Source organism: Drosophila yakuba, chromosome X (genome assembly GCF_016746365.2).
Source record: "Drosophila yakuba strain Tai18E2 chromosome X, Prin_Dyak_Tai18E2_2.1, whole genome shotgun sequence".
NCBI lineage: Eukaryota > Metazoa > Arthropoda > Insecta > Diptera > Drosophilidae > Drosophila > Drosophila yakuba.
Genome location: NC_052526.2, coordinates 16942890 through 16970082, shown reverse-complemented (window position 1 = coordinate 16970082; position 27193 = coordinate 16942890). Strand labels below are relative to the sequence as shown.

Below are 27193 nucleotides of genomic sequence, written 5' to 3'. Positions count from 1 at the left end.
AAGCCAAGGTGGCAAAAACCGAAAATTAATTTTTACAATCATTGTAAATTGAAACCAACCAAATTGGATCTCAAATCAAAGCAGCTTACAAAACGAACAAATTTAAGTGAATAATAAAAACTATGAATAACAAACAAGACACACACATGCTCAAACACACACACACACACACACACACACACATACCTACACAGACAGAGGCAGACACACGTTACTTTATGAACATAAAACAAATTAAATGGAAAGTATATAAAATAAATTATGCTAAAAGGAAAATTAAAAGAGCGCGTTTCATTTTGAATTTCAGTAAGCAAGCAGTGCACAACTATTGTGAGCCGTTAACAGCGTTACCGTTTATCAGTTTATCAATGTTAACTCCAGCACTGTACAGTACTCCTTAACAGAAAATGTGCAGTAAATTTGAACTAGATGATAATTAATATTTATTTTGCAAATAAGCAAGCAGTTTATCACTGTTAACTCCAGCACTGTACAGTACTCCTTAACAGAAAATGTGCAGTAAATTTGAACTAGATGATAATTAATATTTATTTTGCAAATAAGGAATGCACATGTATGGTGGACATATCTTACCCAGTTAAGGAGGCAATGTAATCCGAAAATATTGAAATGCAACCATTATATTGTGGTATCTTAAGGTCGAGACCCTCGACAATAGGCTTTATCTTACCAACTAAATTTCTCACATTTCAATTCTTACATTCAATATCTTATTCTACGATGCAACATCCCACGATTTGAAATTCCATTTCATTATCTATGTATGTATGTACCATTGCTTGCTCGTTCGAATATTTACAGTGTGAGGAGGATGGGTGTAATGCGAATGAGTGAGTGATCTGGATTGGGATTAGGATCGAAATGGGATGCGGTTTCAGGAGCCACGTTCTGGTGTGCATATCACAAAGTGTTCATCCCCGATGGCGGGACAGCTTGGTCAGCTGAATGTCAGAATGTCTGAATATCAGGGAATTAGCTTTGGTGATCTGCCACGCCTTCTGGCCCTCGATGCGGAAACGGTACCGGAACCGGAACCGGAAACGGCAGCGGATGCCAGCGGAGCGGAAACGGCAGCGGAGGCGGAAAATGCAGCTGCTGTTTGCGGCTTATAGGTGGGTAGATCGATGAATACGGGTCTATATTCCGGTGCCTCGGGCCGCATGGACCGCGATTCCGATTGCAGCACATTTGTGTAGTAGTTGACCTCGTTCCGCTGCCCCTCACGCTGCCCCTCCCGCTGCTCATCCGAACCACTCTCGTTGTCCTCCACGCCGTGGGATCGCGCTCTCAAAAGTCGCAAGAGGTTTCGCTGCTGCACGGCCGAGCGACGCGATGCCTTCTGCGAACGCCTCCTGGCATTGGAGCTGGTGTTCAGGAAGGCCGACTCCTCGTAGCGTGGAATGTACCGTGGCTTGCGCGATTCCCCCGGACGCACTGGCTCCCGATCGTGGGGCGTCACATTGAAGCCAAAGAAGCGCGGCGCCTGCACGGATATGAGCGGTAGAAGTGTCTCCCGTGCATAGCGCTCCGCACGCTGAAGCAGTTCGCCCAGACGGAATGGCAGCAGTTGCACGGTTTGCGGTTCATCCAGATCCGGCGAACGTCCGGTGCCCATCTGAGCCATCGTCTTGGCGGGCAAGCGGGAGGAGCCCGCGACGGCGGATGTAATGGCGCCCAATGTTGTGACCATGCCAGCAGCCAGCTCACTTTCGGACAAATCCAGATCCTTGCCCTGCTTAACACGCGGTGTGGTGGCCTTCAGAACGGGTTCCACAATCTCGGGACTGTCGGTGGTGGCATAATCCTGCAGATTACGCCCCCTATTCACCGCCAGCCGGCGATCCTTGAGCACCGGCTCAAAGATCTCGCCGCCAATCGAGTCCGAGAGACTGCGACTGGACTCCGCCGCCTCGGCAGTCTCGTTGTCCAGCGAATTGCCCACCAAAATCGGTTGCCACGGCAGTTCGTCGCCCTGATCCAAGGGATATGTCTGATTGCGGGCCAACTTGAAGCTGGTGCCCAAATTGAAGATGTCCTTGCGCTGCTTGGCGCTCTCCACCCCATCCACCGATGCTGCCAAGCCGGATTCCTGGACACTGGAATCGGGCACATCGGTGGGCACGGCCACCGTGGGATTTCCCGCCTGCTGGGCAGGTGGTGCAGCCGGTGGTTGGGTGGTGTACGCCCCATAGTCCTCCTGGTTGTCCAGCTCACAGTTGCCCGCCTGAAGGCGCAGGCGCACCGGACTGCCGCTGCTCAGTTTGGTGGTGGGGCGGCACAGGGAGTGGCTGCGGCCAAAGCTGTCCGTCAGCACCACCTTGTCGATGTCCCAGTGGGGCAGGCCCTTGCTCAACCACCCACTGTACGACTTGTAGTGCAGGCTCAGTGTGGTGGGGAATCCCAGTGCCGGATGCGGCACAATGATCTTGGACACAATGTCGCCGGCAAAGAACTCCGCATCGTCTTTCCTGCAGGTGAACAATGTTAGGAACGTGAATAATTTAACTGATTGATCCATCGGATCACTCACTCGGATATCTCGAAGGTCTCGTTGAGACCACCATCTCCCTCGAGAATCGCCTCCAAGCGACCAATGGTGCGCAGTGGCAGATCATTGAAGGAGTTGAAGATCTGTAGCTGGAACTGGTGGGCACAGAAGGGTTCCTCCTCGCGGGTGAGCAGATACAGCTGACCCCGGCCCGTCGAACGATCGGCATAGTAGCCCATGTTGCCGCACCTGGGCACACCCTCGGCCAGATCCTCATCATCCTGGGCACAGGGAAAGCATCTGCCCTTAAGGAAGTCATCGTAATTTCCGCAGGGGAAGGCGGGAAACAGGCAGCGTGGCGCCACCGAGTCGATGAAGAACTTGTAGGCTCGTCTGTGGTTGCACAACGAACGACCCTCCTCATCCTCGGCAGCCTGGGCAGCTGTGAAAGATTGGGTATCCCAGTTAGCAAAGTATAATGAAAGTATATTAGAAAAGTATACTTACACCATATGAAATCGGTGACGGCGCCTACGAAAAGATTCGAGCAGCCGGTTTGCACCCGCCCGCCATTTGGATAGTAATCCACGTGGCCCATCGGCTGCCAGGAACCGAGTCCGCCCAGGATCAGATTCTCGCCATTCGAGTGGATGACGTCCACGAACTCCGCATCGCTGCTGTCCAGTCGCACCTTCGGATGCTGGGCCTCAAAGAGCGGACCCGCCGGATCCAGACCCGTGATTCGGGAAAGACCCGGGAGCTCAGCGCCGGCAAAGCCGGATACATGAGCACCCAAACTGAAACCAATGACGTGGGTGCGCATCAGGTCGAGACCCTTGTGCTGCTGGAGATTCCTGAGCAGCATGGCCAGTTGCTTGCCCACCAAACGGGTGTTGGCCGCTGCTCTCACGTAGTTCGGAAAGGTGGCGCCATTCTCCCAGTCCACGCAGATCACAATGCAGTCCTCCTGAAAAGTGGCAAGTGGGATTAGGAAGAAGCCTATTACATAAATGTGGACATGGTGCAGCACTTACCACCGCCATCAGAGCGGTTTTCATCTCGTAAATCCACACATGCGGACAGGCCGAACCGAATCCATGGACAATAACCCGCACGGACAGCTCATCGAATCCCTCGAGGTCATCGATGGATGGCGTGGGCTTCTTTTGCCCGCCACCAGGACGTTCTGTGGTGAACGTGGCGTTAATGGCGGTCATGGATGATGACCTGCCACTGGTGCCGTCGGGTGGACTGGTGCTCAGCTCCGTCTCCCTCTTGCCGCGAAAGGCATTGGTCATGTTCAGAAAGGACAGCTCCATCAGCGGACGATCGGAACGCTGGCGCGTGGAGTAGAAGTAGAACTTGGTGTTGATCTCCTCCGGCGACGAGGGCAGCATCTCCAGATAGGCAAACGGGCCGGAGTCCTCGAAGCAGCCCAGTTCGCCGTAGCACACCCGTTTCACTGCACGCCGTGAGCGGTGACCACGACGCACTCGCTCCCGCTGGCGCTCCTCGTGCTCCACCAACTGATCCTGGACCGCCTGCGATAGTTCCGCGAATTGGGACGGCGAGGGTGCGGCGGGCACAGTTCTGGCCACTTCCTGAGCGATGGCTATAAATATCCAATCAAACGGCACACAAATGCGAATCAATAGTAGATTGAAATGCAATCAATTCCGTAAATACTGCTATGTGCATGGCGCGCACGTTCGCCGCCATACACATTCGATTTATACATTCGATTTGGGCGTTTCCAAGTTTGTCACTGCTCCTTCCATGCTATTTATACTTTAAAAATCCAAACCCATCAAGCGGTTAAGTCTTGCATCAAACCAGCCAAGTTATGTTACTTTTCTGGGTCCTAAAAATTCCTTAATTATTCTTTATAATTATCAGTAGAGATAGATTTAAAATTCCCTAAGTTGCATAACTAGTTGAGCCAAGCCCTTAAAGTACATGTATACGTGCTGTTCCCTGATATAGCAATTTATTGCCCAAGCCGATAAGTTGGTGACAACAACTTAAAATTTCTTTCCAATGACAACGCGTGAATTATTTTAATTTTAATTTTCCGTCTTACGTTTCCAGCCGAAACGATTCGTTTCAATTCAATTCAATTCGAATGGAAACGCACGCCATGCGGATGACATAACTACGATACTCGTGTGCGGCTTTATATGATGGATCGTCGAAGCGTGATTGCGTTTTTAAAATTCCTAAATACCCAAACACCTTAAAGCCGAATCTAAAAGGTATTAACCCAAGTGCTGAGCCCCAAAATTGTCAACACGCGTCACCGACTTAACGAGCTTCTAGGATCCCGAAAAGGAAATGGGGAAATACTGCTGAGTAGCACTTAAGGCGACTATAAAATATATATCTAAAAACTTAATAGTGTTGCACTGAACACAGAACTGCACATTCTATACACCCAAACTGAGATTCCCTCTACACCAGTTATAATTATATATTTTAAAAGTTGAAGGGTAAGTTTCTATTCACTTGGAAGGATCTATTTACAAGTATCTATTAACAGCAAACTTTCTTTGTGCAAGAAATCAAAGAAGATGAATCCGTCATAAATATATTTTACAAATGGAAGCATTTAAATGCCAGATCCTCAGATCTACAAACCATGGCTCGACTCAAGGGTAAACTAATCGTGGTCGCTCTTGGCTTTATTGGTTTTACCTTCACAACGCAGACAATCAGACACTTGTAAGCATGAAAAATACACAGCTAAAAAAGATTGAATTAAATACAAATAAATGTAATTTTAAATAAATGTAATCTTTTTATTCTTGGCATTCCTGCAAAACTCAAAAGGCATAACTATTACTAATAGCTGACCCATATAGGCCATTATTTTGCCGGGTGTAACCACCACATAAGCATATATGGCATATGGCCCCTTGAAAATCTGCTCTGTGGACCATTGTGCAATCATCGCATTGAAGTGGTTCGTTAAACATCTTCTCAATTGACACAATCACCGCACCACCCACATAAGTACAGCTATAGATATGTATATATATAGAAATATGTGCGGAGACACTTGTTAAAAGCAAACACAAGTCGAGCACTTAGTAAATTAGTTAACGCTTCGCGCCGCCGAGTGGCAATTAGTTAATGGAGCCCACAGGGCGTATACTCACCATTTCCCGTGTGGCATATGAGCAGCGCCAAAATGACGTAGCTGGCACTTAGCATGCTGATTTCGTTTGCGGTTCCAGCTGTTCTGAAACGATCCTCATTGATTGAATTCCACAAGAGATGTGCTGTCTCCTTGGTTAACTCGCTGTCTGAATGGAATTGCAGTGGCCAGTTGTAGTTGTAAATGGTGGTTGTCTCAATGGTGTTATGCGTCTCTTTCGCTTTGGTAATAGCAAAATATACAATAAACAAATTCACTTTCACTTATTTGTGAACCTGCCGGGCGACAACGGCAAAAAAGCAAAGCCAAAGCCAAAGCGAAGACGATGTGGCTATATAGATGTAGATATAGACGTGCTTGTGCAGTCGTGACTATAACTATGACTACAAGTTCGAGTGGCTGACTCACTGACTGACTTAGCCAAAAGGCAGACACCACCGACACTGTCGCCAAAACTCCACTGGGATCGGGTATCGAGTATACAGTATCGAGTACCAAGTTTCGGACCCCTTTGAGTCCACTGATCCACTGTCCAGGTCTCAGGCTGCCACTTTGGCTTTCTCCGAGAAGGGAGAGCAGCTCCAATTTGCGACGAGCGGCATTGACTGATTGATGGCCTGATTGATGGCTGGCGATCAGTCGCCTGCAATCAGAAGAGTCAAACTCATGTACTTTAAACGTTTTCGCTACACACAGAAAAAAATAAGGAAAAACTAAACTAATCCTAGACAAGTATTACTTCTAAATCTAAATATGGTGGCATTAGTAAGTCTGTCAAATAAATCATTTTAAAAGTAAATCGTATGTGCAATTACTTATTACTTAGATACAGAACAGATGAAGACTTAAATATATAATATATATGTATATATGTATATTTTCGCATATTTATTTAATTTTTTACATGGTTATGTAAATTTCATTGAATTTTGGTTTGTAAGCCAGCGAGTTTGTGCTCCGTGCAGCCATTGGCCATTGTATAATAGGCCGGTTGCAGTGGCACCCGAACAGGATGTTGCGCATGTGCGACCGTCTCGTGTCGCTTGCAGCTTGCATCTTGCAACTTGCATCTTGTGTGTGCGACATCTAGTCCATTGACCTTACACTTGACTGCCGACCGATTCTGGCCGCTAAATCCCGCCCGACCGCTTTTTTGGCCGAATCACACATTTGGGTCAACAGGCAGACAAAGCCAACATTCAAGAGTCGAGTGCCTTCGCCATCGCCATCGCCATCGCCATCGCCGTTTGTTGACTTTTGGCTAATTTACTCGGCCCCAAATTGCATGGGGAGTGGATGGAGGTGTGACTCAGGCGAAGAGCCAAAAAGATGTGACAAACGAAAGTGAAAACCTTTGGTCATAAAAACAACAAACTGGAACTGAAACCGAAACTGAAACCGACACTGAATCTGTATCTGTATCTGTAGCTGTAGCTGTATCTGTATCTGAAGCGGAATCAGAAACCAAAAAACCGCACTTAAACTGTTTCCCCTATCGATTAACAAATGCGGTCTTCAATCAACAACATTTCACTTTCGTTGGGCGACCAACGTGATCTACCAATTAGCATCTAAAGACCAAAGATTGTGCAACATTTACAAAAAGATTATTTGGTCAGATACTCGAAACTCGGGAAATTGCCCACCCACGAAATATTTTGTCATCGGTGCAGCGTAGCACACAACGAATGCACCTGTTACAATGCAACGGCTAATTTCGAAAGAACAATTTGGCAAAGACTGACATTTGCCATAGATTGCCTAACCTCTCATTAACCTTAATTGGCATTTTTGCAAGTTGATAAACCATTCAGATAAATGGGGAACGTTAAAAATGTTTATACAAATTTATATTCTCGATTAGTCGCCTTTTTCTAGGAACCACAAGCATAAAAGTTATATATGTTCAATTAAGATATCAGATGATTCAAATGTTTCCAAGAAGTCTAGAAAATTAAAAATTCAGAAGTATGTTAATAAGACCACAAATATTTCAAAACAGCGAAGCAATTTCAGAGACACATTTTCATAATAAAGAAAATGATTTACCTATGCTCGGAATATGGAAATTGAATTACACTGTTTCGCTTCCAATTAGTTTGATCAAGAACTCAACCACTTCAATCGCTCTAAAACTGTAAAAGTAATGCTTGTAAACCAGGCTAATTTGTGAAAATGTATGGCATTAAGGAAAGCTTTTCATCAAGCTGCCCGCATCCTGCCAGCAACGATTTGCTCAACTTTCCGTGACTGCACCGATCACCCCAATAAGCTGAGCCCAAACGATTCCAACGGATGCCAACACATAATTATCATTAAATTGCGATACGGAATGGGCGATTTTGGGCCCTTTGTTCGCTGCGGATCGTGTGAACATTCAAAGCGGATGGGTTCGGCGAAAAGCGAATTCAAAAGACGAGTGCCGTTAAAGAATAGAAAGACTGCGAAGACAGGTGAAGTTGAAGTTTCTGAGAAAGCGGAGACAAATGTCAGCAGCAGCAGCAGCATCAGCTCGAATATCCCCAACAAAATGGAAAGTAACGCAGAAAATAATGCTTCTAAGGCGACTTTCGCATGGGCTCCATCAGATGTTCATTTTTTTGCGTCTTTACCAATATATATGCATATATATATATATATATATATATATAAGATGGTGGTGCCGCGACCAACGCTTCCACTTTCAAATAGATTAACCCAATTTGGCGGCTCCGACGCTTTCCGCTGCTCATTTTCGCGTTTGGCGGCTAATTCAGCTCATTACGAAGAACGATCGCCGGTGATCTCTGAACACGGAGAAAAGCAGCAAGTACTTACACTGATAAACTCAGGATGCACAGCAAAAATATTAAAATATATAAAATAGGTGTCTCTTTCTTTTTGCTTATGTTCATTATAGTTTTAAGCATTTTTAAACAAATATTTGTGCACACACTATTGATGTTTTTTCCGTGTGTAGGTCCCATTTGAATGGGAAAAAGTGAGACGAACTGAGAACTGGCTGGGAAAGTCTGCAAATCGATTGGGAAAACCGAACCATGCCAAAGAAAAGTGCATTTCGCAGCAGACTGCCGCGGAATCGAGTGTTTTTTCTGTATTTTCTACCTCATGACCGACCATCCGACCATCCGTCTATCCGGCGGAATGTCTCATTAAACTCTGGACGTGAGCCAAGCGAATGGCGGACAATGGAAATGGCCACTCGGCATTGCCAAATGCCAGACGGCGAGAAACAGAGAAAATAAAACCAAACTAAAAACAATAATACCAATGCATTGTCTTCGCCTTGTGTCTTTGTGCAATCGAAATTCGCATGAAGTCGTTTGATTGATTTGTCAAGCCAACGAAATAAAGACGGACGATACAAGTATGTGCCCATAGCAATAGAAGTCGGTAAAAAAAAAACAAAACAAATCCCAACTTTTATTATTATTACTCTATAGCCGCCAAGCCCATGCCAAGAAATCGAACAGATTATGAAGAAATCCGGAGTGATTTATAGGTTCCCAGTTTAATTTCGCATACTATGTTGGTCGTAAAAGCTGCAAGGCAATACAAGCTTGCATGCAATTTAAAAGCCAGGTATTACTGACTTAACATTCTGACTGGGCATTCAAACTTAGGCAATTTATATATCTATCCTAAAATGTTATTTTAAATATGTTGTTAAAAAACTAATAAGCTACAAAACAGATAATCAATTACAGGGAATTATTACACTTGGTTAACCAAGTCGAGGGTATTCCTGTCTCGCTTAACAATATTTCATTTTTTCAAATCAAAATGCCACTTGCCAAACGAAAGACTTAGGCAACGAACTTGCCACCGATGGCTAACGCCTGATTGCAATCGCAAGAAACAAGCGCTACATTAAAATGAAGTAAGGAAAACCCAAAAAGCCAAAAATACATATATAAATTTCCCTAGCCAATTTTCGCATGGCAGCATAAAATAGTTTCCTGTTTGTTACGACGGACCCAGCAACTTCACACAAAAAAAAAAAGGGAGGAAGCCGATCCGATTCAAGTCGACTGCCAAAAGCTGGGGCAAGAAAATATAACGAAAACCAGCAATGCATAAAGTTTCCGCTCGCGTCTTTGGGGATTTTCAGCCCAATGTAGGCAGTGCACTGCAAGAAACTGGCACCGTAATGAAATAATAATAATTAAATGTAATACAAATTTTTTTCGATCAGCTATGTAAAATCGCATAATCATATAACAATAAATGAATCAGCATTAGAAACATTTTTAATTTAATATGGAGCACCAGCTCTCCATTTAAAATAGTATAAACATTATGGGGCAAACGTTGTAAAGTGTAGTTTTTAGATATTAATAACAAAAAAGTGGTTTTGCTATCGCTCGTCAATCTGCATTAAGTACAAAAGCAAAGGAGGTCAACTTTGGGCTGTATTTTTTTTTTTTGCGATGTACCTTTTCATAGCCGCTGCAGGCAATTAGTGGCGCCTATTTGTGGTCGTTTCCGAGGTGCTTTTTATGCCTCCCGAAGCGCAGAACTTTTTTTGTGGGGCCACGCAACTCTCATTGGCGATGCAGAACAGCAGCGGCGGCTTATAAACAATAAGCAATATTCCATAAATCAACTAGCTGCAACGGCGGTGTGGTAAAATACCAAAAAAAAAAAAACTAGCACAATTACATGCATGCAATGGACTTGGCTCACAAGTGTACATGGTAGCCAGGTGACACAGTTTTTCGGGAACAAAGTACTCCACTCCGAACCCAAATACCAGCACTCTTTTGTCATTTCCCGGCGACAGCATCAAGTTGCCAGTTATGGTTCATGGAACGAGTTGACCCAATCAGGCACTGCTATATCATTTCTAGTCTTATGAAACTTTCTGGCCCAGTTACCCAACGACAATCAGATGAATAACAATGAAAAGAAAAGCAGAGAGAACCACCAGAATGTATTCACTAGTCGAGAAATAGTCAGTTATACATACATATGTATGTCCATACGAAATCTAAAATATAACATGGCATTTACAAATATTATGAGAAATATTTTAAAATATATACCAGGCATCTGTGCATTTTTCTAGAGAAAACTTGAGAAGACTTTTCCCAGACTCTTTGCTGGAAAATCTAGAACCCTGGCTTATCTTTGGCTTTCCACTCACTTGGCCAGCGTAATGACAGCCACAATTAACACACCAGATTAAAAATAATTATTCTGTTTAATTGTGTGCCACGCTCCGCTTTGTCAAGAATAAAAGAAATTTAATTTGCTTGCGCTGGTTTTTATGGTCTCCTTTCCAGGCAATTATATTTTTCATTACTGTGAACTTTTAATACTACAAGTAGACAAGTGAAAAGGTGAAATACGACAAGCGTATTGAAGTTTAAAGCCGAAATTGATGTAAGTGATCAAGACAAGGGTAAACACATTCAACGCGGCTATTATCCAACAAATTATGCTTAAATCACTTGAGGAAATTTTCCAGCGTTTAGCAGACATAATGCCCATTTGCATTTAATAATACGCGTGGTAAACGACCTTGTTCCTCGGGCAAATCGATCCAATCAACAACCAGCAATCAAATGGAGGTGATTGTTCGCTGGCTCTTCGATCGCTTTGTTTTGACTTGAATGACTTGAATGCAGTTCCAAAAAGAAATAGTTGCAGTTTCTCATTTTAAACTTTGTGGATTAAGGGTTTAATAAAATTCTGAACATCATCTATGAATATTCTTTAATTGATTTTAAACCTTTGCATTTGTTTTCGATACAATTTTAGTTAAAGTTTAGTCTGATAATAATCAACCACTTAGCTAAATTTGCATAATAAAACACCAATATTATAGAAGTAAGTGAAGCAAAATGGCATATAATTTAATTCGAAAGTACCCCTTTTATGCACCGTTTTCTTTCGGTGCAATGTGCCACTGAATTGACCAAATACAAATTTGTAAGCCAAATTAATATAATTCATTGCTGTTGGCCAGTGGCATTGGTGGAATTTTATGCACTTTAATTGTGGACCACACACAACAGATCTTAGTCATAAATTTGAAGTTGGCAGTTTTGCTTGGATCTCAACTTTAAACTGTATGATTTGACTTTTGTTTGTTGGCTCTTGGAGATTTTTTCTTTTTGTTTTTTTTTTTTAGTTGTTGCTGGCGGCGACAATTCGTGTCAATGTCAGCATGATTTTTCGTTTTTTCTGAACCACGAGGGTGGGCCGAGGGGTTGGGGGGGTTGGAGGGGGTCGGGTGTTGATGTTAATGCGTCTGCAAACAAGTTTAATCGAATAATGCATAATATGCACCTGGTGGCCAGAAGAAAAACCAAACAAACTGGATGCAAGCAGTGCAGTGCGAGAAGTGCAAGCAGTTGCACACTCGCAGAAAAAAAGTAAGTCGAAGAAACGAGGATGATGAAAGGCATTTCCATGCGCATAACTCAGTCAGTTGGACACATATTTGAGCCACAAGAAATATGCATTTCTGAAATAGTTTCGCAAAACGGCGACTGACACAAAAACAGTAGCCAAAAACACAAAAGTGAAGCACGCAAAAAAAAACTGGGTAAAACAATGCGAATGTGGGGGAAAAAACAGAGTCACCAGCAACAACAACAACTAGATATACCAATAATAACAACACCGAAAATAACAACAAATCATGTGAGTTCGGCTGCTGTGCGGCTTCAACTCGACTTCTTCTTCATTTCGCTTATTTGAGACCCGGCTCACGGTTTTCACCTGAAGCGCGTGAAAGTTGCGCTTCGCCGGGGCAGCAGCAGCCCATATGCACTGGGAGAAACGTCTGCCTACTTTGTCTGGCCCTCCCTTCAAATTCACTACATGAAACTAGCATCAGCACACACTTGCAATATCTCAAAAAACAATATCTAAACATATGGATACTTATAAATTTTAAAAGATGAATGATTTAGATGCTTAAAGCAAAATAAAATTTGATATACAATATTATATTTTAGTAACATTTATCAATCATACACAATTGTAGTATTCTAAACTCCTTGCTTATAAAATGTAATGCTTTGTATGGATGTAAACGTAAATATCTTAAAAACTCTGCTACTTATTGAATACGTTTAAAAAAAGGCATTATTTTTTTGACGAGGTAAATAGTGAATATTTTCCTCCGTGCACCACAGACCGCACTTAAAAAAAAAAGAGATCAAATAAGGTGTGTAAAGTAAGGGCCGGGCCCATGAGCCAGGTAATTAATGCACCTTTGAAAAACAAAAGCCACTTGCACACCAAACAAAACAAAAAACAAATCACAGCAAATACGCACTTTTTTTGTTTGTATCTGGACTCTATCACGCTTTACACAAAGTTGCGCAAAACAAACCGAGAAACGTTGTTGCCGTGTATCTGTATCTTTTCGGCTTGTATCTTTAGCTTTATGCAGCGCAGACGACGGCGCTGCACTCACGTAACGGAACTGCCGATGTGCGGGCGAATATAATAGCGAAAATCTCTAGCGGACCGATCCTACAGTTTTCAAACCTCTAGCCTTTGCGGCCGAAGATCAACTGAAACTCTGGCCCAAAGCCCGGCTCAAAACCCACCATCCGAACGCGAAAACTCAGCGAGCCGAAGGCGAAGTCGGAAAGCCGAAGCCCACAATCACTGCTCGGCTGCCTTCGGCATCGCACCGTGGAGCTGATGGTCGAAAAAATGCCAGCTTATGGAATGGAAGCAATATGATAATTTCTTTTAAAAATCTGTGGAATATTTTATTTATAACTTCACTAAACTACTAAACATCTGTAAAATAAATATAGTTGAATTTGTATAGCATTTATTTTGGATGGACTTAACTGGTGACAAAATATTTAGAGCTATTGATTATCTACATTAAAAAAAGTAACTTTCAAAAGGAAAATAAGGAAGAGCAGTAAACGAGAAATTCAGTTTAAATAAAATTATTCCGAATGAAAAGAATATTTCTGGAAGCAAGTGCTCATACCAGTAAGTATCCTCAGTTCGCTTTGTACAAATAAATCAAGACCCACGGTGCGCTGGCGGTAGCCACTCGCCATATGCCCGATATCTGGACGATCGGCTAGAAACGAGCATACATATGCTGTATGCTGGTGGGCCTTTGGCGGCGCAGAAAGATCTTATCGCACTTGGCATGTAGAGCAGGCGGCTAAGTCTCACACATTCTTTGCGCCACTTTAGACCGAAATCGCTGGCACTCTGGTACTCTCTTCGCTCGGTTTCTCCAGTCCGGCCGCCTGCCACCCACCCACCTGGTGGCTTACACTGGAATGGGGTCATTTGCGGCGGCGGGAATTCCCCGCGACGATTCGCTGATTCGCTGGCAATTGGCATTCCCGGGCTGTCGTTATAGTATACAATTTTCGTTTTTATTTCTGGTACGTTACAAGTTAAATAGGTTTGCTCGGCTGCGCTAAAACTCCTTCAACATCTCATGCTCCTTCTGCTTCTGCTTCTCATCATCCTCCTCCTCCTCCACCGCTGCTTGTTGCGGTTCTGGTCAGGTGTCCGTGGCACGTCCGAGTGGCAAATATTGCGCAAGCGCGGCAGACACTCATATTGCGTTCGGTTTCTGTGTCGGTTTCATTTTCAGGCTGGCGGCTTTCGGGTTTCTTCTATCGCTTAACATTAAGAGTACAAAAATACATTGACTTTGTGATTACAACAATCCACAGATTCACAGATCCACCCACTCTCATCGCTCACTGCATGTCTTTCATCTCTGTAGCAATCGCACGACAAATTTGAATTACAATTTAACCATATATCGTATGTATACATTATATATATAAAATAAAAAAAATTATTTAAGGAGAGCCAGAAGTAAAACGTGTTTGAATTTATGCAATAGGCAACAATTAGAATTAGCTGGTGGTGCTGACGGTTTCTGGCGGGGATGCGTGTCTAGCCCTCCTGCCCAAAGTCCTCTGTGAATTTGCGCAGCTTCTTCAGATCATCTTCGTTGACAGTGGGTTTCGTGCGGGACAAGGACTTAAGCATGTCACGCTGAATGGGATAGTTCAACAAAGATTAAAGGCACTATAGGAAAATGAGCGATTATTAAGGATGGACGTACCATGGTTACGGGCGGTTCGAAGAGCTTGTCGCTGGGCACATCCATCCAGTTCATCTCGATGGCGCCCTGGTCGCCAGGCGAGCACGGAACCAGCAAATCGTTGACAATCTCCTCGTGATTGGTGGGGCTCGGACCGGATACCCGCTTGAAATGCGTGGCGGTCTGCACTTTCCTCACAGGTTCCATCAGCGCATCGCGCACCACAATCGATATATCCGCGCCAGAGTAGCTGCAAAACAGAAAAACAGTCAATTAGTTAAGTATGCTTATCTGCTTAAAAATTGCATTAAAAAACTTATTTACCCCTCGGTTTTGCCGGCCAACTCCTTGAGATCCTGCTCGGTGAGCACGTGCGTGGTGTTGCCCAGATGGATCTTGAACATGACGAGGCGGGCGTGGGCCTCCGGCAGCGGAATGTAGATGCGCTTCTCGAATCGCCGCCGAATGGCCGAGTCGAGGACCCACGGTATGTTTGTGGCGCCGAGGACGAGAATGCCATCGGTGTCATTGCCCACGCCCTGCATCTGCACCAGAAACTCGGTCTTGATGCGACGCACGCTGTCGTTCTCGTTGTCCGATCTCGCCGAGCACATCGAATCGATCTCGTCAATAAAGATGATAGAGGGCTTGTGCTGGCGAGCCAGTTCGAAGAGATTCTTGACCAGCTTCTCGGACTCGCCCAGCCATTTGGACATCAGATCCGAGCTGGACACCGAAAAGAATGTGGAGCGATTGGCCTCGGTGGCGACGGCCTTGGCCAGATAGGATTTACCGGTACCGGGCGGGCCGAACAGCAGGATGCCCTTCCACGGAATCCGCTTGCCGGTGAACAGCTGCGGGAATTTAATCGGCAGGATAACGGCCTCCTTCAGCGCCTCCTTGGCGGCATCCAGGCCAGCGACATCGGACCACTGAACCTTTGGCTTCTCAATGACGATGGCGTCCTCCAGCTTGCTCTGCAGCTTCTTCTTCTCGGGATCATCGCCGTCCTCGTCGTCGCTATCGCTCTTTTTGTCCTTGTCGTCCTTGGCGCTGGATTCGCCGCCCTCCTTGATCGGTTTCTTTTTGCCCTTCTTCAGGTACTCCTTCAGCTTCTCGGCCCGATCCAAATACTGCAGACACTTGGCCCGTATCGAGTCCTTGGCCTTCTCGCCCTGCGTCTCATCTGTTCGGAAGATGGTAATTTTATTGTTAAGAAGTTAACTTGCTTCTATTCAGTGAGTGTAAATGCATGTTGGATGTACTGATGTGGGCTACTTACATTTGATGGTGTGCAGGAAGTACTCCACTCCGTGCTCATACAGACGCAGTGCCTCCGCGTAGTTCTTATTTCGATCCTCCTCGGTGGCCTTGGTCACCAGATCGATGGCCTTCTGTAGTGTGGTTCCGGCTGCCATGGTGCTGGAAGAGATCATCATTCAGACATATTTACCATTTTATTTGAATATGTAGTAAACTAAAGAACTATCCGCTGGTACTTAATTTTTATGAGGTTTAATTAAGATCTCATTTCTGCTTTCTATTCATTTAGTTGAGCTACCATATTTACAATACCATAAGGTTTAAATCTTATACATAACGAAGGTGCCACAAGTGTGTAGATAAATCGATTCGTGCAACATAAAGTCAAATGCAGGGTATACTACAAAATAAAGTACATAGGATCATAACAATGGTTCTTAAACTGGTTTTAAAGTTATAGTTACAGTATCGATTTATGCAAAAACTGGCAAATCAACTGGAAATAATCCTAGCTGGCTATATATCCACAGCCTGCTGTGCACTCACTATCGCTAACCGATACCACAACTCATATCAGTTTGGCATCCCAAACTCCCCGAGCATAATGGTTCCATAGAAGATGGTGGCTTTTTGGATATATTTCGGGTTACAATAGCCCCTCCCCATGGAGATATATCATCTCTCCGTGAGTTTCACCCGCAAACCGATGACGATGTTTAACCAATTAACCCATGAAGGAGTGGTAACTCCCATCTTGATGGCCAGTGTCCTTCGGTGACGCAGTTCGCGAGCAAAATCGAATTTCTGGGCATGACTAATGCTCGAGTACAGCGGCATTGACAAAAACACAAGTCGACAACTTTTTGCGGGGCGGCTGCGGAGGGGATGGCGGCGGGGCAGTTCCCCGGGCATTACTCACATTTATGCTGGCTGACTTGCTCCTGAAATCCCGGCAAGCGTCACTGCTCAACTCGTTGGCTGTTCGACAGGTGTTAAACAAAAGGAAAACTTAACTATTTTGTTGGAATTCCAACGCGAATGACGACGTCTTGTTTTTTTTTTTATTCGGTCAGTGTGACCACAGTGGGGGCTAGGCCTTAAGCCGAAGTGCAGCTGCAATGGTCACACTGCGGAAGATGAAATCACTTGGCGCGCTTTTTGAAACTCCAACTAAAAGGCAGCTTTATTTTCTTCTATATACGTGTTTCTAAAAGTTATCAAAAATAAAATCTTTACACACCCATTTTACACTTGGTAATTTGTTTAAATTATAATAAAGACGTCAGTACACTTTTGTTATGACACTTAGTGTATGGCAAACGATATCAAGTGGTTTTAACTCAACTAAACGCTAAAATAATGTTTATATATACCATGAATCAAAGAATATTCCATAACAAAATGTGTCTTAGATAATTGCTATAAACTGTAATCGCCATAAATAGCCGATTCTAGCTTTTTTTCCCCCTCCGGCTCTGGCAATCGATAACGATAGACCTATCGATACGCGCAATTAAGGTATTTATGTAAACAGTTTGTTTTTAAAGACTCCTAATTTATAAGCACTCAAGTGCTTAAATCACTTTGAATTTATATAAATCGAATTCAATGGATTTTTAGAAAATCCAGTTGCCAGCTGATCTTGCGTCAGTGGTAACAGATCACCCTGTCATATTACCCAATTACTCAAAAACTACAACTGCAACAGAACTTCTAGCATTCCAAAACTTTAAACAATCAGTGATTAAGTACAGAGAAGACAATGGCGGAGGACAAGTTCATTCGCCGGGATAAGGACACTAAGAAAACCTCCGCGGTCATGAAGGATGTTGACATCTACCGCGACACCTTCATTCGCTACATGGGTGAGTAATCCTCCGATCTGCATAGAACCATCGAAATGTGAGTTTGATTTCTTCCGCTTTTCCAGGCTACAGCAACGAGATTGGCGAGTCCTTCCGCCCGCTGGTGCCCAAATCTCTGGTGGCCGCATCCTACGGCATGGCCATCGGATATGTCTGCACGGACACCTTTGACAAGGCACTGCGCCTCCAAATGGGTGGGGCTTCCTCCAGAGAAGTGGCCGTCAAGGGCGGCGACGTCTTCTGCTGGCAGATGCTGGCCTCCGTCGCCATTCCCGGCCTGGTCATCAATCGGTGCGTTAATCCGTTGCCAGATAATTACCCGAAAACGTAGACTTAATGGTTGTAGTTGGAAGTAGGAAATAAGGCGTCTTACTCAATACTTATCTTATATAAGTAAGCATAGTAATAATGAGATTCCTGCTATCCTATGGAGTGTATCTATAGTACAATGGCATGTGCAATGTTGCAAAAACAGGTTTGCTGCTTAAAATCTACTTCAAATTTGTGCTGGTAGATAGACAGACAGTGAAGTCATCGTTCTCCACGATTTTATATCTTTTGGTATAGGTATTGCTAACTATGTTAAAGCGAGCAACCCATTCTAATACATTTGCTTATATCGAGATGTTATGATTAAGAAATGCGCATTTGTATCGTTTTAGAATCACCTGGGCCACCAAAACACTGCTGAGCAAGGCGCCGATGCCCGTGCTGAAAACGGTGCCCACCCTGGTGGGCCTGGCCAGCATCCCGCTCATCATCCATCCCATCGACAGCATGGTGGACCGCCTGATGGACGCCACCTACCGCAAGACGGTGACGTAGTGAACGCTGCGCGGGATATGCCCAACATCTACCCTACTCCTATTCTAATCCACGGTGATAGTTCTTAGGTATTAAGAGTTTACGTGAACTGTAGCAAAGCTTTAGCCCCCAATCCAGTTTGCATATTGACAAGGAGTTCGAGTTTTACGTTTTGTTTATTGCCATTGGGGCGGGAAAAATAGTGCAAAATTTACAATACGCTTTACAAAAATAATCATGCATACAAGACTGAGGCAACTGGTGGAATGCCGGCGTTTAAAGCCTTTATCTCATAAAGGATCCTACTTCTGCTCATCCTCGTCATCGCTGTCGATCAGATATGGACTGTCCAGGGCGCCCAAACCGGCTGCTACGCCTCCTTCGTTGGCGGTTGAAAGCTTAGTGCGCAGCATGTGTCCCGCCTGGTAATTGTGCACAATGTGCTCCGCATCGCCGATCACCACACCGAAGATGCCCAGTTCGGAGACCATGTCCACGATCTGGGGCGGCATATCGCCGCCGGGCCTCACCATATAGCCCTTGGTCAGCGGCGGATGAATCAGGTCCATCAGAATCCAGGCGGAGCGCTCCACGCGTGACATGCGCTGAAAGAAACAAGGACAGCGATTTAAATGATTTCCTCATTGCCTTCAACCACATCTTGTTCAAATAAACTAAACTTATTAACTACTAAGAGTTTGCTGCCATTAACCAAATAGGATAACTTACCTTGAGGGCATCGGGTATGTCCACGCCGTAGACGTTATTGCCACCACCCTCGCGCTGCGGCTTCAGCACAAATCTCTCCGGCGTGCGCAGCGCCATCTCGTAACTGGCATTGCCCGCCTCGTTGTCGTCCAGCGAGTAGAGACCCGTGAATATCTTGCCCACCGCCTTGATCTCCTCCGGATCGTTGATGAAACGCTCGAGCACCGCCGGCTGGGCCAGCGCCTGCTGCACCTTCTTGGTGCCCGCCAGATGGTAGTGAATGGAGGGGCACTTGATGGCCAGCGAGGTCTCCATCAGGTAGCGGGCATCCCACTCTGCCTGCGAGTGATAGTGTCCGGGCTCGTAGCCAGCTCGGAAGTAGATGACGGCCACCTCTTGCGAGCCCCTGTGGAGTGTGGGGCAAGCGTGAGAGTTTGAAGTATCATTTGCACATGTCAACACTTACAGGAGCAGCTCCTTGGACTGGCCCAGTTTGCCCTCGCGATGCACCTCAGTGAGGGTGCGACGCAGCACCTTGATGTGCGGGTACGTCTCGCGAATGTAGAACTCGTGGAAGCGCTGATCGCAGATGTTGTACGACACATCCTCGATGATGAACAGGATGACGGCCTTCGGCTTCGCATAGATGTCCCACGCCTTCACCATCCCATCGCAGAGTCCGGCCAGGGCATTGTTATCCGGCATCTGCAGCGGAGTAACAAGCATATCATTTAAGGTTTATTTGTTATAAGTATATTTGATTACTATAATAGATGTTTGGAACATATACTCACATTGTGCAGCTTATCCGCATGTCCCAGCTCGCTGAGTACGAATCTGCGCGGGTGAAAGAGACGGGTGGTGCCGGAACAGAAAGAGACAGATATTAGCTTAATTCCGCTGTCTCTTAACAACCAACAACAGCAACAAACAACAACAAATGTTCGTGGGAAAGGGGGGTGGGGTCAAATGGGGGGTGGGGGGGTTAATTACTGAGACCAAAACCATCAATGGGGGTTACGTATGGTAAGGGAAAGTGTGGAAGGGGGGGTTACGTGTGTGTGTGTGTGTATGAAGGCCAAAAATGTGAAGCTACAGCGTGTGGAAAGAGACGGATAGAGCCATAACCAATCAAACTGCATGCAGAAAGAGACAGCAACGGTTGCAAGTGATCAGTGATCAGTAATTTGTTTAGTGATCAGCGATTAGTGAGGGGGAAGTGGGTGGGGATGAGGGGGGATAGGTGTGTGTGGACAGGTGTATGCTTTTCTTTTAGGTGTGTGTTTGTGCATTCGTGCGTTTGATAAAGAGAGATAGACAGATAGATAAATAAATAGATAGAGAGAGAGAGAGAGAGAAGAGCGCTTAATACTTCTGCTGCGGCACCAATTGGGTGGCAATGCCAGCGAAACTGGAGGCCACCGTGTTGATCTCGACCTGCTTTATCGCACAGCCCTCGGACACGTGTGCCATATAGTCGGATCGCAACAGACCGATGCTATATGCCTGCAATTATGATCATTATACAAGATATATACATTAGGTGCGTCCCTTAAAGAGCAGCTGCTTAGCCGGTAAAGCGATTCAACAAAAATTCAAATGCATTATGGTGTGTGATCCTCGTCCGTGGGTCTTATAGCATATATAGGATGAGACAGGTGCGGATATTTACATTATCATATATTCAAAGAGAGAGAGAGAGAGAGAGAGAGAGCGAGGCGAGAAATGGTACAAGATGGGTACAGTGAAACGATGCTTCTCCCAATGCTACTCTTATTACTACCACTGAAGTTAATGGGGTTTCGCTATGAAAGGCTTTTAATATTTAGTTTTAATATTAGATATTTCTGATCTGTCTGCTGTTTCTTTAAATAATTCATCACAAGTGCGGTGAAGCATGGCGAAGTAGAAACAAGTTTTTAGTTCATTTGCAGCTGGTACTTTTGCAATTATAACTATAATAAGCATGCTCTGATCTAATCTGTTTATAATTATGTTTACGTCACCATTGCTGGCAAATAAACAAATAGACAAAACAGCTGAAACCCCAAACCGTATGATAAACAGATGTTTTGGGTTCTAACATTTCCTTAGCTGGAGTCAAGCGCAAGTAATCTCGGTTTTTCGAGCCTTCAACTGCCACTCTCGCATGAATTTGTAATTGAAGACACATTTTGCACCCAGCAATGCACTTATTGGGCCCGCTATCGCCTTCGTGTCCACTTTAAATAAACAATTACCAGGCGTATCCATATCAGTTGGGCTCGTATCCCTATCTGCAACCCTATCTGTAGTACAGCGATGGGCTCTCCATGTGGGGCTTCATATACATTGTATGTGTGTTTCGTGTACAAATTTTGGTTAGCTGCTAATCGCCAAAATGTGGCCCTGAGTTTAATATCTCTAAAAGTAAAAACTACATTTAAATGGTCTGTTTTAAACATTTGAATGCAGAGTTTAACTGCCAGAAACTTCTGGGGTTTTAAGAACCCAAGCGTACAAGTTGTGAAATTTTTAATTACGGCCTTTACTGATTACTGATTACAAATGACAAATTACAATAGTGTATCTTGTGAAATCGCTATCTCCGATTCTTCTAGAAAGGCATTTTTGACTTTTTTAGAAACTTTTGTATATATGTATGGGCTAACCTCTGACCTTTAGGCCCCAAAAGTCTGTACGATAAGTCGGAAGAGGAACGGACAATCACTGACGGAAGTGGAGATTATTGGGCGGGTGGGGAGGAGCAGGTGTCAGGTGTCGGGTGGCAGGTGTCAGGTGGCAGGTGGCAGGTGTCAGGATGCGGGATGCAGGGTGCCAGGAGGCAGGAGGCATGTGCCAGGTGGCATGTGGCAGGTGGCGGGAGCAGAGCAGAGCAGGCAGGAGGCAACGGGCGACAGGCAGCGTCAGCAAATGAAAACTCTGGACAACAATCTCGCGGACTCAACCAAAAAGAAGTTGGCATTTAGGCATATTTGCAGCATAGTTTGTAGCTATGGTTAATCATAAATACATGTCTAAGGAACAGTGGAACAAAATCAACTTCAACTAAAGTACAATGGACTTTACAAAGCAATACACACAAAAGCACACACTACGAATAGATTAGCTCATTTCAGTTAACTGATTTGATTGTACAATGGAACTTTCTTGTTGAAAATCAAACTTTATGTTTACTTCGCTTAAATTCCGAACTAAGCGTTCTTTTCTGATTGCAAATAACAAATCAAATAAAACTTGATACGTTTCGTAAAGAAAAGATTTCTGCTTCGAGAGTTAGTGTGTGATTTTGTGCGGTTAGGCGGAGGATGCAAGCGATGCAGGAATGCAGGAATGCAGAAATGCGATGAGATGATCGGGTCATGGGAGGAGTACTGGGTGTTTGGGGGAGTGTTGCTGATGATGGTGTGGTGCGGAGTTGCACTGATGCACTGTGCGCGTGAACAGCACCTTTGTATGGTTTTACTTGCTGGTCCCAAGTGGCCAAAGCCCGATGCTATTGTATTGATCTCGACTTGCTTCCAGCAGCAGTAAGCGGAATGGACGCCGTTCGCCCTCCGTTCCCGCTCTTTGGTGGCCCGGCCCAGCTGGACCTCCCTGTGCTGCTTCTGCTCCTGCTCCTGCTGCAATTCCTTCTCCTTGCTGCCCGTGCCAGCGGCAGCTCCGACAGCTACGACAACTCCAGCTCTTTGCCCCACAGCAGTGCCCGCATCCTGACCACCATCCTCACCAGCCGCCGTTCGCAGCACCCGTGGCGACAGCTCTGGACAGCCGGACTCCAGCATCAGATCGCTGCGCAGCATTCCCAGCGATGTTTTCTTTGATTCAATCATTTTTCGTAGCACAGCGATGCAATGAGTGACGGATAATGGAGCAACAGATTGCGATTTGAGATCGAGAGTTTGTACAATTGCGTGGTTAGGTTTTACATTTTTGAAGGAGTGGTGACGAGAGAAGCACAGATTGTGAAATAAATTTTGCACAGCAAGCAAATATTGCAACTAAACTTGACTTGATATTCGGTAATAAAAATGACTAAGTTGCAAGTGAAAAACCAAGCTATTTACACTAAAAATCATTGCCAAAATCAACAAGTTTAACATGAATAATAATTAAATAGATCCTAGCGTTTAAATGCTTGAAGTGACACTTTGATAAGATCTTGGACAAGCTTAAATAGTAATGAAGTATAAATAGCCCTGACAAAGTTATATTTAATAAACCCTATCAGTTACTGGGCCAATAACTATTCAAATTATAAAAATGTCACCTTTCTGATATGATCTACAAAGATTAAACTTCTTGCGACGTGGAAGAGTTAAAAGAATTCGCCTCTGTGCTGGTTTCGTTAGGGGAAATGAATGTAAATCAAAATAGGAAGAGCAATGGCAATGGCAATGGCAAAGGGCTAGCGTTATGGGGGTCAGGGATGGCCTGTCCTACGTCGATTTACAAGCCAACGATAAGGAGCTGCGAGTCCAGGATGCTCGCATAAATCACGCGAGATTAGCGACTACCACCGACTTCTGGGCTTTGGCTATAGCTATGGCAATGGCCGGGCGATTTATGAAGGAGCGATTAGATTGCGACCGCGGGTGGAGGGGCCCAATAAATTCTAGCGAGTAACCCACTGGCTGCCTGTAGATGTGCTCCCGATGGGGATGAGGTGGATACGTTGGTGGGTGATGGTGATGTGCAGGGCGGAGGATCGATGTTGAGTGGACGCCAGCTGACGAAATCTCACCTGGGTGAATCCGTGCGCGAGCACCTTGCGGTAGATGTTGAACAGATTGGCCGTGAACTCGTCCACTTTGATCGTCTCCGCCAGCGTCGTCGTGATGAACTCCTCGTCGTGGGCCACATTGTGCATCAGCCGATTGATGATCGGCTGCAGGGCCACCGCCTTCTCGAACTCCTTGCGCGGAAACGAGGAAGGCACCAGCACAAAGGGGGCGAACTGCAATGGATTGGCAAGGAATTTAGTATCTCGGCAAACTGCAATGGAATCGCCCTAGCTTGAGTCTCGATTAAATGCTGTTGCGTAGCACTTCCTATCACACTGTTATGCTTACTAGTTGTTCAAAGTGGTTTATCTTTTGCTGCTGCACATGAAATGGAAAATAACTCAAACGTCTAATCACAATTTGCATTACACATAATTTGAAATTAACAACACTTAATGGAAATATATATGAGTAGATAAGCTGAATGTTGCTGTTCTATTAAAAATTAGCTACTTGTGTGCAGAAAGCTCATATAACAGCAAAAACTAGTACAACCTAGTCACCCTAGCATGAAGTCGAGCTCTCACTAGCGAATCCCCACTGTAGCACCCACATTCAGGGAGTCCGGACTGAAGGCCGTCTTCGATCGCATGGCGGCGCCGTGCATGATGGCATAGTCCTTGGCCTTGGCTGTCACCTCCAGGAGCTCGTCCTCCGCCAGCGGCAACCGGATGCAGTTGCGCAGCACGGGCGTATTGGCGTCGCTGGACATGATTGGTCTTTGTCGCTCGGTCTGCTGGTGTGGAATCTGGGGGGGCTCAGCTGCGTCTGCAAATGGCAAAGTTTATTTGTTAAGTTGCCTGCGTTTGTGCCGCCACCATGAAGATGAAGCTCACGGGGTCTGCTCGCCGGAACTGCTCGCTGGGCACTGAGCACTAAGCACTGAGCAGTGAACGACTGGTGTGCTGGTGTGCTGGTGTGCTGCCTACTCACCACTGCTGGGGAACCGCTGGAAACTCTAGAAGCTTTGGAACTGCGACGGAGTTATCACTGCGCTCCCAATTTCGTCACTCTCAACGCGCGATTGTTGTTGGCTGCGCCGCTGGTTTCCGTGGTGACGCTGCTGCTGCTGCTGTTCCGCCTGTTCCACCGGTTGCACTGGCAATTTGGACACACCGTAACGTTTGGGCTTGGGTTTTCAGTTTACAATTTAGCCAATTGAAAAATCATAAATCTGTTTTTTGAGTTTCTAGTATTTTTGGTCTGAATCTGTGCAGTGTGACCGCAGCGGGTTGGGCAGAAAATACCAGCCGGCGAAAAGCCGTATACCGCAATATGCCAGATGGTATGCAACAAAAATACCACGCGAATACACTGCGACAAAAGTGTAGCGCGCACGCGTAAATCATAGTCTTATTCGGAATAACCGATGCAGCTCAGTAAATTTGAATTCAGATGAATTATGAATTGAGATGAAAAATTAATTATTAAGCCATTTTATTTATTAGTGTAATTGTTTTTAGTTGAACATAGCTTATATTTTCGCTCAAAAGCTGCGCGGCTTTATCATCATCTCCACAAAAGTAAGTGAGTAGGTCCAATCATTGTTGTGCCACGAACCCCACATGATGCCATTGGTCTTTCCATTCCGCGAGCGGCCCTCCTTGTAGAACTTGCCATTGAGCATGCTGCAATTAAACAAGTTGATAAACATAACTCAACTATTATTTAGATATATGGATGTGGACTCACCTCTTGGCGCAGTCGTAGTACCACCAGCCACCGTACTCATCGGCGGCACAGTTGAACCTGTAGGCATCGTTATCCCGGTCGTTGGTGGTGAACTTCTGGCGCTCGTGTGGCCTCAGGGAATCGCCGGCGGTTCCATTGTAGTGGCCCAGTGACTTGAGTGCATAGGCTTCATGCTCGCCGCCAATTTCGAAGTCATCGTAGTGGGCATAGCTGGTGGAGCCATCGATCTTGCCCAGCTTTATGTACAGCTCGTGCCTGCGCTGCCGCGTCATGCGGTGCACTTTCTCCAGACCGATGAAGAACTCTCCCCTCACACGCCCAAATCCATCCTTGTAGTCCTTCCACGTGCGATCGAAGTTCTCGGAGCCATCGTAGCGTTTCTGTATGCTCAACCAGCCAGTGGAGCTGCAGGGCGCTTCGAATGCATCCAATCCACGGATTTTCAGCTTGTAAATGCCATTTTGGCGGTCAATGGGACAATGGGTATCCTGGCGTTTGCACTTCAAGAGTTCATCGCTCATGTGGTTGAGTTTTTCGGCAACCAATTGTATCTGTATGTCCTTGCTTTTGAGCTCCGCCTTGGCAGTTAGCCACTCAGAGCGCAGAATCTGCAGATTCTTGGATAGAACATTCACCCTGGCACTTTGATCTTTCAGCTGTGTGGCTTGCAGCAGAAGCTGCTCGTCCTTGTGGCTGATGCGAGTCTGCAGGTCCTTGATGGTTTCTGCCATGGCGTTCATCTGATGCTTCAGCTCCTCGCTGGAGTTCACCTTCACGAAGCGATCGAGGATGGGTCTCCACACCCAAATGCGGTACGCGCTGCATGGATTGTCGTCATTTTGATCCGTCATTTTGATCCTCTGCACATCCTTCGCTGCGCTGCCGGAAGCCAAGGATATGGAAAGCGAGAGAAGAAGGATAAGGCATTGGGGTTTCATTATCCTGAACATGCGTACTGCGCCAGCTGCCACGCCAAAGTAAGCTGATTTTTTATTTGCAAATGAATATTTATAGGCACTTGATGTGCCATCAAATTTTTAATAACGTGTTGCTTTAGAGTTTTGGGCATTAAGCTGGAAGTATAAGTGTTCACATAAATTCGCACAGTGGAAAAGGGCTTGACTTTGCACTGCGATCAAATTGGAAGCCTTTTAAAATATTAATTTAAAATACGTTTCAATTTATTGTTTGGAAAACAAACAAACGACAGTGTATTCAAAATATTGTCAACTAATAAATGGTATTTTCAATCATTGTGCACCTAATTATATTCTCGCAGTGCCACAATTTTACGATCAACTGTTTATCTTTGCAAGCTTAATAAATCGGGTCAGTTTTACAACTTCTTCGTTTTTT

The 27193-nt window shown here is 45.2% G+C and overlaps 5 protein-coding genes across 10 annotated transcripts; 1 reads left to right on the top strand and 4 right to left on the bottom strand.

Moving 5' to 3' along the window:
- Window positions 1-644: 644 nt before the first annotated feature.
- On the bottom strand, window positions 645-13203 carry LOC6525733. The gene is made up of 6 exons (XM_002101519.4): window positions 12955-13203; window positions 5665-6306; window positions 3544-4121; window positions 3017-3476; window positions 2552-2951; window positions 645-2489 (listed from the first exon to the last, which is right to left on the bottom strand). Exons 2-6 carry the CDS (start codon window positions 5717-5719, stop codon window positions 986-988), a joined length of 2997 nt encoding a protein of 998 aa, XP_002101555.1. The 5' UTR covers window positions 5720-6306; window positions 12955-13203; the 3' UTR covers window positions 645-985.
- Window positions 13204-14013: 810 nt separating this feature from the next.
- On the bottom strand, window positions 14014-17068 carry LOC6525732 (vacuolar protein sorting-associated protein 4). Its single transcript, XM_002101518.3, has 5 exons — window positions 16904-17068; window positions 16004-16143; window positions 15046-15907; window positions 14743-14971; window positions 14014-14672 (listed from the first exon to the last, which is right to left on the bottom strand). The coding sequence occupies exons 2-5, from the start codon at window positions 16137-16139 to the stop codon at window positions 14571-14573; spliced, it is 1329 nt and encodes a 442-aa protein (XP_002101554.1). The 5' UTR covers window positions 16140-16143; window positions 16904-17068; the 3' UTR covers window positions 14014-14570.
- A 436-nt stretch (window positions 17069-17504) lies between these two features.
- On the top strand, window positions 17505-18809 carry LOC6525731 (mitochondrial fission process protein 1). The gene is made up of 3 exons (XM_002101517.3): window positions 17505-17849; window positions 17915-18140; window positions 18512-18809. Exons 1-3 carry the CDS (start codon window positions 17747-17749, stop codon window positions 18672-18674), a joined length of 492 nt encoding a protein of 163 aa, XP_002101553.1. The 5' UTR covers window positions 17505-17746; the 3' UTR covers window positions 18675-18809.
- Window position 18810: 1 nt separating this feature from the next.
- LOC6525730 (glutathione synthetase) lies at window positions 18811-25373 on the bottom strand. 6 transcript variants are annotated; one of them, XM_015190965.2, is made up of 8 exons: window positions 24982-25368; window positions 24699-24913; window positions 24106-24318; window positions 22812-23179; window positions 20156-20198; window positions 19828-20066; window positions 19383-19767; window positions 18811-19258 (listed from the first exon to the last, which is right to left on the bottom strand). In XM_015190965.2, exons 2-8 carry the CDS (start codon window positions 24855-24857, stop codon window positions 18956-18958), a joined length of 1710 nt encoding a protein of 569 aa, XP_015046451.2. In that variant the 5' UTR covers window positions 24858-24913; window positions 24982-25368; the 3' UTR covers window positions 18811-18955. The 6 variants fall into 6 exon arrangements, 5 of the variants coding, with proteins under 5 accessions (XP_015046451.2, XP_015046449.2, XP_002101552.2 ...); XM_015190963.2 differs by having other exon boundaries at window positions 25079-25368; XM_002101516.3 differs by lacking the exon at window positions 22812-23179 and adding an exon at window positions 20734-20867 and having other exon boundaries at window positions 25079-25365.
- Window positions 25374-25631: 258 nt separating this feature from the next.
- On the bottom strand, window positions 25632-26787 carry LOC6525729 (fibrinogen-like protein 1). The gene is made up of 2 exons (XM_002101515.3): window positions 25838-26787; window positions 25632-25773 (listed from the first exon to the last, which is right to left on the bottom strand). The coding sequence occupies exons 1-2, from the start codon at window positions 26785-26787 to the stop codon at window positions 25632-25634; spliced, it is 1092 nt and encodes a 363-aa protein (XP_002101551.1).
- Between the last annotated feature and the right edge of the window lie 406 nt (window positions 26788-27193).

What these genes read in the sequence shown, in the direction of transcription:
- LOC6525729 (XM_002101515.3), bottom strand. Translation starts at nt 26,787, where the DNA reads ATGTTCAGGATAATGAAACCCCAATGCCTTATCCTTCTTCTCTCGCTT. An exon ending in TACTACGACTGCGCCAAGAG is followed by an intron (nt 25,774 to 25,837) that starts GTGAGTCCACAT and finishes GTTTAATTGCAG; the next exon opens with CATGCTCAATGGCAAGTTCT.
- LOC6525732 (XM_002101518.3), bottom strand. Translation starts at nt 16,139, where the DNA reads ATGGCAGCCGGAACCACACTACAGAAGGCCATCGATCTGGTGACCAAG. An exon ending in TTGGCCGGCAAAACCGAGGG is followed by an intron (nt 14,972 to 15,045) that starts GTAAATAAGTTT and finishes TCTGTTTTGCAG; the next exon opens with CTACTCTGGCGCGGATATAT. An exon ending in TCGAACCGCCCGTAACCATG is followed by an intron (nt 14,673 to 14,742) that starts GTACGTCCATCC and finishes TATCCCATTCAG; the next exon opens with CGTGACATGCTTAAGTCCTT.
- LOC6525730 (XM_015190965.2), bottom strand. Translation starts at nt 24,857, where the DNA reads ATGTCCAGCGACGCCAATACGCCCGTGCTGCGCAACTGCATCCGGTTG. An exon ending in ATGCGGATAAGCTGCACAAT is followed by an intron (nt 20,067 to 20,155) that starts GTGAGTATATGT and finishes ACTCCGCTGCAG; the next exon opens with ATGCCGGATAACAATGCCCT. An exon ending in CAGTCCAAGGAGCTGCTCCT is followed by an intron (nt 19,768 to 19,827) that starts GTAAGTGTTGAC and finishes CACACTCCACAG; the next exon opens with GGGCTCGCAAGAGGTGGCCG.
- LOC6525731 (XM_002101517.3), top strand. Translation starts at nt 17,747, where the DNA reads ATGGCGGAGGACAAGTTCATTCGCCGGGATAAGGACACTAAGAAAACC. An exon ending in CACCTTCATTCGCTACATGG is followed by an intron (nt 17,850 to 17,914) that starts GTGAGTAATCCT and finishes CCGCTTTTCCAG; the next exon opens with GCTACAGCAACGAGATTGGC. An exon ending in CCCGGCCTGGTCATCAATCG is followed by an intron (nt 18,141 to 18,511) that starts GTGCGTTAATCC and finishes GTATCGTTTTAG; the next exon opens with AATCACCTGGGCCACCAAAA.
- LOC6525733 (XM_002101519.4), bottom strand. Translation starts at nt 5,719, where the DNA reads ATGCTAAGTGCCAGCTACGTCATTTTGGCGCTGCTCATATGCCACACG. An exon ending in CATATGCCACACGGGAAATG is followed by an intron (nt 4,122 to 5,664) that starts GTGAGTATACGC and finishes GGATATTTATAG; the next exon opens with CCATCGCTCAGGAAGTGGCC. An exon ending in GAGACCTTCGAGATATCCGA is followed by an intron (nt 2,490 to 2,551) that starts GTGAGTGATCCG and finishes GTTCACCTGCAG; the next exon opens with GAAAGACGATGCGGAGTTCT.